Source organism: Octopus bimaculoides, chromosome 10 (assembly GCF_001194135.2).
Source record: "Octopus bimaculoides isolate UCB-OBI-ISO-001 chromosome 10, ASM119413v2, whole genome shotgun sequence".
Taxonomy (NCBI): Eukaryota; Metazoa; Mollusca; class Cephalopoda; order Octopoda; family Octopodidae; genus Octopus; species Octopus bimaculoides.
The window spans coordinates 7,095,070-7,107,070 of NC_068990.1; the positions used below are offsets into that span (position 1 = coordinate 7,095,070).

Consider the following 12,001-nt stretch of genomic DNA (forward strand, 5'->3'; position numbering starts at 1 on the left):
ATAACAAATGGCACTCTTCTTTTAATTTTGACTCTATATCTTCAGGAGGAGTTACCTCAATCCTTTCTATATTAACCAAAATGAAGTAGATTGACAAATTTATTTTTTGAACCAGTTGAAGACACACGAGATGTCGAAATATCGTTCACCAGATAACAAATGGCACTCTTCTTTTAATTTTGACTCTATATCTTCAGGAGGAGTTACCTCAATCCTTTCTATATTAATAATAATAATAATGAAAATAATAATAATAATAATCATCATCATCATCGTTTAACGTCCGCTTTCCATGCTAGCATGGGTTGGACGATTTGACTGAGCACTGGTGAAACCGGATGGCAACACCAGGCTCCAGTCTGATTTGGCAGAGTTTCTACAGCTGGATGCCCTTCCTAACGCCAACCTAATAATAATTAATAATTAATAATAATTAATAATAATAATACATAATAATTAATAATTAATAATAATAATAATAAAAAAAGAATTAAAAAGAACTTTCTCTTCATGGATGATTTAAAACTGTTCACAAAAACAGAGCCTGGATTGGAGAGGCTGGTTGAAACTACATATGTGGTGCATAGATATAGGAATGAAACTTGGTATCCCAAAGTGTTTGGTGCTCATTTAGAAATGGGGGAAAAGAGCAGATTGTAAGGGCATAGAATTGCCAAATGGAAAGAGAATGGAAGACCTGGATAATGATGGGTACAAGCACCTTGGGATCCTGGAGCTTGACAATATCTTGTACAGAGAAATGAAAGACAAGGTCATAACTGCATATTTGAAACACCTCAAACTTCTCATGAAATCAAAACTCAACTCAAGGAATCTTGTGACTGCAATCAACATATGGGCTGTTGCTGTACTCTGCCATAGTGCATCCATCCTGAAATTGACATGAGCAGAGATTAACCAACTCAATTGCACAACCTGAAGGACAATGACAATGCATAATGCCCTCTAGCCTAAGGCGAACATACACAGGCTCTAGATGAAGAGGTGTAAAGGTGGACGTGGGCTGATTAGCATACGCGAGCGCATCAATGGTGGAAGCAGAAACATGGTAGAATATTTGGTAAACAGCAAACAAGACCTGCTACAGTATGCTACTAATGCAGAAGGATTTACCAAAAATGGACTTAAGAGTGTTAATCAATTCTGTGCTAATCAATTCTGATCACAAATAGCCAACAAGAGAGAAGAGACTCTACACAGCATGGTACTGTAGGCTGCAGGTAGCAAGATCACTACACATGCAAGACTCCAGGAGCTCCAACAAAACCTATGATAAAGAGAAATAATAATAATAATAATAATAATGATGATAATTCTTTCTGCAATAAGCACAAAGCCTGAAATTTTAGCGGAGAGAGCTAATCAATTACATCCACTCCACTACTCAACTGTTACTCATTTTATCAACCCCCAAAAGAATGAAAGGCAATGTTAACCTTGGCAGAATTTGAACTCAGAATGTACAGCCAAAAGAACTGTCACAAAGCACTTTGTCTGGCTTGTTAACAATTCTGCCAGCTCTCTTATTATTATTATTATTATTATTATTAGTATTATTATTAGTATTATTATTATTATTATTATTATTATTATTATTACTATTATTATTATTATTAGTATTATTATAATAATAATAATAATAATAATAATAATAATGTTGTTGTTGTTGGCACTCCGTCGCTGACGATGTCGAGGGTTCCAGTTGATCCTATCAACGGAACAGCCTGCTCGTGAAATTAACGTGCAAGTGGCTGAGCACTCCACAGACATGTGTACCCTTAACGGAGTTCTCAGGGATATTCAGCGTGACACAGTGTGACAAGGCTGACCCTTTGAATTACAGGCACAACAGAAACAAGAAGTAAGAGTGAGAGAAAGTTGTGGTGAAAGAGTACAGCAGGGTTCACCACCATCCCCTGCTGGAGCCTTGTGGAGCTTTAGGTGTTTTCGCTCAATAAACACTCACAACGCCTGGTCTTGGAATTGAAACCGCGATCCTATGACCGCGAGTCCGCTGCCCTAATCACTGGGCCATTGCGCCTCCACAATAATATTATTATTACATGAGCATTAATATTAATACCATAATATTAAGATACCATAATACTAATATTAATATTATGCTTTGAGGTATTTATTCTATCTCTTTGTTTTGATTTCAAATCCTGCTGACATTAAATTTGCTTTTCATTCCCCCAAGGTCAATCAAGTACTGGTGACGGGGGATCATAGTATTGACTAATTCTCTCCTCTCAAAATCACTAACTTTATTTCAAAATTTGAAATCATCATGATTATCATATTATTATTACTATTATTATTATTACTATTATTATTATTACTATTATTATTATTACTATTATTATTATTACTATTATTATTATTAAAGAGGCAAGCTGGTCAGAGTCATTAAAAGTTAATTTTTGCCTTTAATCCTTTCAGGGTTGATGAAATAAGTACAAGTCGAACACTAGGGTTGATGTAATCTGCTAGCTCTCTCCCCCAAATTTCAGGCCTTGCGCATATAGTAGAAAGGATTATTATTATTATTATTACAATTTTATCATCATCACCATTATCATCATGAACAAAACAATAACAATATTAAAGGAAGTTGATGGTTAAAATGGTAAAGTTTCAAACAGAATGTCTAATGGTACATTCAGTTATACCCCGATAAGTTTTGTGTTCAAATCATACCCAGTTCAACTTAGCCTTTTGTCCTTCAACAAACCAAGTACTGGAAATAATTTAATTGATTTTACTTCTTTCTACAAATTTAAGGTCTTTTGCCCAATTTAGACATCATTATATTGGGTAAATACTAACTAAACACTTTTTTCCCAAAATGTGTAGCCCTATAGTACCTCTATTAGATATTACTATTACTGTCACCTCTAACGCTATAACAGCTACAGTTGCCCACTTTCACATTATCTATATAAACTGATATATGTTCTTGTGATTGCCTAAGGACATATAGTGTTCTGTGACAGATTTCTCATTTCATTGGCCATTTTGTTCAGTTATTTGTTACCATAGTTATAGAAGTTGGGTTTGATGATTTATTCGACACATTTATGACTAATGCACCGAATTGTAAACCTCTGGATGTGAATTAGATTATTTTTGCCTATTGAAGTTAGATGTGATAAAGAAATATCTACGCGTCATCAGGTGTCCCATCTAGCTTGTCTGCTATTCTTTTTTGCTAATAATATTTCTTTCGTTCCAGAATAGAATTGCCGACCATATATCCAGTCTTATGAATGCAATACAAATGATTTACTGTAATTCCCAATATTTCAATACTTCTGAACGGATGACATCATTGTTTGTCAAAATAACTAACCAGTTGATATCGACATGCAAGGCTTACCTGTTAGAGGATGAATACAAAATATGGGACCGGCAAAAGTATGCGCTTTCTCATTTTCCTACTACTACTACTACTGCTGCTGCTGCTGCTACAATTTGAATTTATTTGATTACAGTATTACATAGGAGATCCAAACATAGAAATACCATGGGCAATGTACATATGTATTCACATATGTATGTACATACTTATGTGTGTATTTATGTATATATATATGTTTAGTTGTGTAATGTTTTCATAAGTAAGAAAAGAACAGGTATTCATATATTAGACAAGGAAATGAATATATTATTTATAACAATATATTATTACAGTATATTATTTGTAACAATATTATAAATTTTGTCTCATGACAGCCAATTCATGTTATCAAACAAGTTTCTTGTTGAAGAACCGTCCAACTGTAGAAATGTAAATTAACAATCATTGGACATAACTGAATGGAACAGTATAGCTTGGAGCTCAATGATGTTATAAAATGCTACAATGGAACTCATGGGTGAAACAAAACAAAGCTGACTGTTAAGTTCATCAGATTCATCCCTTCTAGTCACTGTCCTCCAATGTCAGCATTTAAATGGCATCTACTCACCCCACTTTTTTAGTGTATGTGTGTCATTACCTCTGCATGAGCAAGTTGCTTTTGTGTTTGGCTTATTTACTAAAACTTGCATTGTGTTTGGTGCACAGCTGAAGGAGACCCTCAAAGTGTGCTTATTGAAAATTTCCTGCACCTATATGTCTGCAGGAAAATTCTTATCTACTAATTATAGGGAGACACTACCTACATAAGTTGTAATATTAATATTTTCTCATCTTGTATATCATATCAAACTACAGAGAGCTTTCAAACTTTTCACATGTGTTGAGGTCAGATTGTCCACTGTCTTTTATCTATGCATCTGTAGATGAGGCTCTTTCTAATTTTTTCTCTATCTCCTGGCAGGGTGGCATGAAAGTTTGGTTTTGCTACTGTCTATTTTTTTTAGAGAACTCATGTTCAATGATAACGTTCTGTCCACCATTGTTGTATAACATTTTTTAAAGAGTTCACTTTTATGATGTTGGTCGTGGAAGTGTTGTTGTTGCAAATCATATTTTTAAAGTGCTGTTGTTGTTATTGTTGCTGTTGTAGTTAAACTTATGTTGTTATCATTGTCATTACCACTGCTATTGTTGTTATTCTTGCTGATGGCTATGTTATTTTAGTTATAGTATCTTAGCATGTTTCCTTCTCTTCGACAGTATTTTCTAAGCAAGAAATGCTTTCTTTCGTATTTGTCATCCTCTCATTCTTCTCTTTCACTCCATCTGTTCCATTCTTTGCTCCCTTCTATTTGCTATGCAACTCTCCATCAAACATTATTATTGCAAATCTGTGTACATTTATATTTAACTCATTCAAATATATTCATGCATGCAAAGGCCTTTGCTGCAATAGCTATCTCAGAAGAGAAATACTTCTTATAGTCAATGTGTGTGAAAACACACCAAACTAAACTATTAATGGTATCATCAGATTGTGAAACACATTTTGCCATAGTTATACTACATTAGTTAAAATCATTGAGACTGTCATGCATAGCCCACTGGGAACTGCTACTCTTGTATGTGTATAACAGAAAATAAATCGACTGGTATGTGCAAAGCTTTGTCAAGCTGGAATTAGTAAATTGAAAACACTAAGAAGCAATGATCAAATAGAGCTATCTATTAGGAGGATTTATTTTCTGAGACAATTACTACAGCAAAGGCCTTCCCACATTTATGTGTATATAAATATGTTAAATATAAATGTACATAACTTTTCTTTTAAACATCACTGCTTAACATGCCTTTGATTTATTATTGAACCCCAGGCATGCTGAAATGTGCTCAGTAATAAAGGAAAGCACACAAAAATAAGATCAGTAAAAAATGGTAACATTAATACTGTGGTATGTTATAAAACTAAATCTTTCCCTTTTTTTTATTCTCAATTGCAGAGAAGTGGTAATACCAATGCTGCAAGATTGCATGAAACTGAATGAAAAATACCATGAAGAATTCTGTAAAACAAAAGAATATCTCAAATATCAACCTTCTAAAAGACAATTTGAATTCAGGTAATTTCTCTATCATTTACTCCATTGTTTACCGTTTTGAATTTTTTATGCTATGTAAAATTTTATCTGATAAACAAAACATTGTGTTATTTGTATAGAGAAGAAACAGGGTCTCAGTAGACTGACTTTCTGCTACAGAGATACAATTTGCATGAAGGATAAAAGCTGTTAACATATTTAATAAAGAGGGCATTACAAGGCTGACTAGAAATAATTAGGCAACAAGTAAAAAAAAAAATGTTAGTCAATGACAAGTATTATATTATTTCAGTTAATATGGGATAATATTATTGACATAGTTCAATCCTATTAAATGATGATGATATGTATGTGTATGTTTCCTTGTCTTGGCATTGCATCACTGTCTTGGCATAAGCGTCACCGTCATATAAGCAGTGTCTTGTTTAGTCACACCATAAAGGAATATTACCTTACTTGGAAACTGATGAGGACTACCAATAGGATGGGCATCCAACCATATAAAAACTGCTTCATATAAATTCCATCTGACCCATGGGAGCATGGAAAAGAAGATATATATATAAAAATACTGGAACCTGTTTTATTCTCTAAAGAAATATATATATACATATATATATATATATATATATATACACACACACACACACACACACACAAATGTACATGCATTCATATGCTCTCTGGTTGAAGCTTAGGAAGCTAGGCAATGAGAATAATCTAAAGTGTGTTTTAATTTTAAATTCTGAGAATATTACTAAATACAAAATGTGCCAGAAGCCTGGAAGGCACTAGACCGAAACCTATCTATCATACAAGTATATAATCAATATTAATAATAATTTCTAATTTCAGAAATTCTGACTATATATATATATATACACACACACACACATATATATATATATATATATATATATATATATATATATATATATATATATATATATATATATATATAGAGGGAGAGGGAGAGAGAGAGGGGGAGAGGGGGAGAGAGTCAGTCATCTCATAAATAATGCGTTTTCTTTTATGCTTCTTTTATTTTTGAAAATTAAGATAAACAAGGTTCTTTTTTCTTCTAAAATATACTCTCCTTCTACAATACTCTTCAAGCTATCTGGTAGACTTGCAAGACTCCTCTCCTAAAATTCACTTGTCTGTAATGAAACATACTCCTCCAATACTGTTCTGACCTTGTCTACAGAATTCATATTTTTTCCGTCCAAATAATTTTGAAGACTGTGGAATAACTGATAATCAGATGGGGCAATGTCTCGCGAATATGGTGGGTGGGGCATCGGTTCTCATTCAAACTGTTTCAGCCTTTGGAATGTCATCCTCACTGTATATGGCCAAGCATTATCCTGATGGAAGAACACTTTTTGTCTTGAAACCAAAGATGGTCATTTTTCTTCTAGCGCTGACTTAAGCCACTCAAGCTGCTCACACTAGATCTCTTTTGTCATCATTTGGTTTGGGTTTAAAAGAAGTTCAAAATGGACTAAAGCTTTCATATCTCACCAAACAGATAACAACGCCTTAAATGGATTAAGACCTTCTTTGGCTTGGGGTGTTGGTGTTTCTCCTTTCCCTACTCACTGTCTTCGGTGCTTGACATTTTATAGAGAACCCATTTCTCGTCACCAGTCACTATTCGGTCCAAAAATGGTTCAGTCGGGAGACACGACAGCAAAGAAGAGCACATTCTCTCTCTGCATGTGATTAAACTCGGAAAGTTTATGAGGAACCCAACAACCCAATTTGCTGACTTCTCCAATCGCGCACAGGTGTTGATGAATAGTTGAATGATCAAATCCAAGTTTCTCTGCTAGCTCCTTAACAGTTACGATAGGTTCTTTTTTGCTCCACCAGGGTTTATAGGATGTCCTCATCGAGCTCTAAGGATCTTCAAGGATAAGTCTCATCTTCTAGGCTGTAGTTTCCAGCTCGGAATTTCTAGAACCAGCATTGACACTGGCTTATGCTTATTGTCCGATCCCCATATACTGCAGTAATATTCCTCACACTTTCCATTGCGTTGTTGCCTTTCTTAACCTCATAAAGCAAAATAAACTGAATATGCTCCTTTCTCACTTCCATTATAGCTTTGAAAAAAATAACTGTTAAAATCGAGCTGCACTCCTCAAAACTAGCACTAAGAATAAGGACAAGGTAAAATTACTACCTGCTTTTATAGCAAGTTGATGCAGGTAGTTTATCCCATCCCCCTCCAACTTTTATTTCATGCAATTGAAAAACCTGCATTACTTAAGGGATGACCCAATATATATATATATATATATATATATATATATATATATATAAACGAAATGTTAGTGCCAAGCAGTGTTTAAGCATAAACAAAATTTTGGTTAGTTAAAATGTTTGTGACATATTTCAACTGCTAATAGGCAAATTCACTGCAGTTACCATAGAGATAATATTTCTCTTAGGGTGAAAAGGTGTGAAAACAATCTGTTTTTTCAGTGTCGCCATCTATCAGGAATTCCAGACATTGAATGTTTCAAGCTTCTTGGCTCTTGGCAATGAGATGTACCTAAGAGGGGCAACTCTGAACAAACTTATAAAGCAATAGCTTTTTGTTAAATACAGTTGACAACGTTGACTGATTTGCATTGGTAGATTGCCCAACCGTAGAAAAATGACAAAATGTTAGCACCAAGCAGTGTTTAAGCACACACACACACAAACACACACACACACACACACACACATGCATACAAGCATATACATGCACTATTATCATCAGCATTTTACATCCACTTCATAGAGTGCACTGGGTGCATTTTTCATTACACTAGCCCGAGAGAGTTAACCATGTCCTTGACATGACTATAGGGGTTTCAGGAACCTATGCATCTGTTTGCCAATGTCTTTACATTGTAGCAAGTATGGATGAGAGTCACATGAATGATGGTGTTAAGAATGATGTATGACAGGGAGGTTAAGTGATAAGGTACACAATATTCAGAGATAGGTATACATATTTAAGGCAATGTAACTGAGAGAATAAGACGATGGCTGAAGGTCAAGCAACCCAGGAAATGGATAATGATGACAGAGACCCAGGCTGTAGAGAGAAAAAGGATCAGAGTATGACAGCTGAATGAAATGGTTTGATGACAAGCAGTACAGGAGATGGAGAAGGCAGAGTGCACCTGGTACAGTTAATCAGTGTTGTCACCTATTCAAAGGCTTCCTTATGAGCCGAAAGAGACAAAGAGATGAGAGTGGCAGTAGGGGAAAGGAAAAGTATGTGGGTCCTTTATCAGTGAACGGCCGAAATTAGTGTTGGTGAGAGTGTCAAATATATGCAGTGACGTCCTCAGTTACACTGGAGGCAGTGCATGCTGGGTGGAAAAGATCTACTGCTGTCCTTAGTCAAACCAGTGGCATAGTACAGTGAGGTTGAGACGAGGAGTAAGTGTTGAGAAATAAGCAGCAAGAGAGTGGATGTAGGAGGCAGGAAAGATAAAGGCATTGGTGAAAGAAACATGGGTAACAGTACTAAGTGTAATAAGCAAATGAGTGGTAAATGGTTGTGTGATGAGAAAGATGTGAGACGGAGGGGTGAGTGATAAGAGTGTGAAAAGGGTGGGAAGTTATCAAACAGGTCAACGATATAGACCTGACTGTATGTCTATATACATACATATATATACTTGCACACACATACATATGTATACCCAAGAAGCATAAACTTGCATCTTCTCATCTTCATTAACATTAGTTTGTAGATCATAATGTTTTTGCTCTTCCAGATTTTATTTACCTTTATCATGTTGCTGTTACTGCAATTAGCCCCAGTTCAATGTATTTCTTCAACAAATCATGACAGTAAACCAAGCTGATTTCGACGGCACATTGAAGATTGGTGGAAAATTGGTCACTAATCTAAGACATGGAGAGATCATTGATTCATTAGCAGATTCTAAAAGTGGATTATCTGCTATCAAGAGACTTGATATTTCCCGTGAATGTGGTATGGAAAGCAACTGTGAAGATGCAATACGAATCAATGTAATTCATCTGCAATCAGTGGATACATTAATTTACTTCAGCTTTCTAATCAACTTTGACATGAAAAACTGAGACAAATTGCAATACTAAGAGCATAATTTAGAATACACCTGCCTTCAAATAGTTCTTGCATTTTAAACTATAAATTCTAACAACCACCCCAAAGTTTTCACTCAGTTAAAAAGCTCACATGAAATGAAACATGTTGCTATCACCAATGAATCATTTAAATCTGATATTTGATGATGGTCGTCCAAGAAAGACAGTTCTGCAATTTCTTGATGAACAACCTGCCCAAATGATTCATTTCTAGTGAACGTTTGTAATGTACATTAGCTCACTCCTTCCATCAAATCAATGTTGCTTGAACAGATGCATGGTGTTCCACATGGTGTCAGATGCTGCATGGTGTTCCACTATATGTCAGATGTTGCAGTTATCACAGAACAATGTGAGATGAAGCGTTTTGCTCAAGAAATCACAACAAACCACCTGGGCCAGGAATCTAATATATAGTAGGAGCACTCTGTCGGTTACAACAATGAGGGTCTCAGCTGATGCAGTCAACAGCACAGCTTGCTCTTGAAATTAACGTGAAAGTGGCTGAGCACTCTGCATACACGTACCCTTAATGTAGTTCTCAGGGAGATTCAGCGTGACACAGTGTAACAAGACTGGCCCTTTGAAATACAGATACAACTCATTTTTGCAAGCTGAGTGGGCTGGAGCAATGTGAAATAAAGTGTCTTGCTCAAGAACACAATGCATCACTGGGAATTGAACTCACAACCTTACAATCATGAGCGGAATGCCCTAACTACTAAGCCATGCACTTTCACAATCTAATATATAATTTTGAGGCCATTGATTGAATGTGACTTCTAATTTATAACTAGTCTTTCAAATATGTATGATACATATAGGAAGGATAAATCAACAGGTGGATGGATTCTCATTGTTGGATTTTGATTAATTCCTTTCTTCAGGTACAATAGAAAATTTTAAGAAGGACAAAAGTAGAACTTTTTCCTGCCTTAAACAAGTTTAGAAATTCGAAAACTGCATAATCAAAGCAAATACGTCTGACAGAAAAAAATAATGTCGATAATGTAAAATAATAATTGTTTCTAACATAAGCATAGAGCAAGAAATTTGTGGGAAGGGTGTTCGTCAAATCAATCCCGGTACTTGACTAACTTTATTTTATGAACCCCAGAGAAATGAAAGGCAATGTTGATCTCAACAGGATTTGAAAACAGAGCTGAAAGAAATGCTGCAAAGTACTTTTTCTGATGTTATAAGAATTCTACCAACTTACTGCCTTATCATCGTTTCTGATTTAGATAAAAGGCCATCAAATTTGAAAGGAAGAGTTAGTGAATACCATCCAACCCACTACTTAACTGATACTTTATTTTATTGATCCCAAAAGGATGAAAGGCAAGGTAAACCTCAGTGAGATCTGAATTCAGAATGTACAGCAGTATAGAGTCAGTGATAGTGGTTGAGCCAAGACATGCTAGTTCGAGGTCACAGATATAAAGGTTATTAGGATGTTGTACATGATGCCAAAAAGGTACTAAAGAGGTGTATTGAAACAAAAGCAGGAAAAAAAAAGAAAAGAAAAAAATAAAGAAAAGTAGGGAAGGTTTCAATAAGAATAAAGGAATGAAAGAGAGAAGAAACATAGCACATACGTGGTATGGATTGAGGTTTTTAGTCTGCTAGTATGTATTTGTTCATGTGGAGACATCAAGAAAATATGTTATTGTTTGAGTTGAAAACAGATATTTGAATATTTAAAGTTTCCAGAATGTGTATCCTATCAGACAGGACCAGTGCTTCTAGGTTCTGTTTATATAAACCTTTCTTTTCCTTTTGATACTGTTGTTAATATTTTTGTTTTTTCAATGACTAAATATTGCCTGGCAGTGTCGTGGTTGTTTGCTTGTCTAGACATTTGAAAGATGACTTCTGCATAATTTGATTAGATGTGGCTTATGGTGGGTTGGACCAAAGCGTATTCATATTTAGAATTTGTATGAACATCCTGGGTCTATGATTGACACAGTTTTGAACTATGTTTTCAGTTTCATATTGAAAGCACAGCAGTACCTGATGCTCACTGTACATTGGCATCAGATCTTGTAATGTACTGGGAGATGAATGCATAGAAGAATCAGAAATGTAGATTACACTAATTTCAACGTCTAAAAAAAAAGGGGGTTGCCAACCAGATAATTTTCCTGAGTCTATTTCTGAATCTTTCAATTTGGGGCATAGAGGATTTATTCCTTGGAACTACTATTTAAGAACGCTGTTATAGTTGGGGATCTTTCTATCAAGCATTCCCTCAGAAAAAGAGAGAGCCTTTGGTTCACTCTGGAAATGAAGTTTCTGAAAGCTCAAATTATAGAGGTGATAGGTAAGTCCAGTGTGTGTGTGTGTGTGTGTGTGTGTGTGTGTGTGTGTG

At 35.1% G+C, this 12,001-nt stretch overlaps 1 protein-coding gene across 1 annotated transcript in view; it reads left to right on the plus strand.

Annotated features, from left to right (window-relative positions):
- LOC106871452 (dynein axonemal heavy chain 5) overlaps positions 1 to 12,001 on the plus strand; it is a 358,231-nt gene that overhangs the window by 90,453 nt on the left and 255,777 nt on the right. Inside the window, exons 14-15 of the mRNA XM_014917924.2 lie at positions 3,257 to 3,438; positions 5,386 to 5,505. Coding sequence (XP_014773410.1) covers positions 3,257 to 3,438; positions 5,386 to 5,505 — 302 coding nt within the window. The remainder of the gene's footprint in view (positions 1 to 3,256; positions 3,439 to 5,385; positions 5,506 to 12,001) is intronic.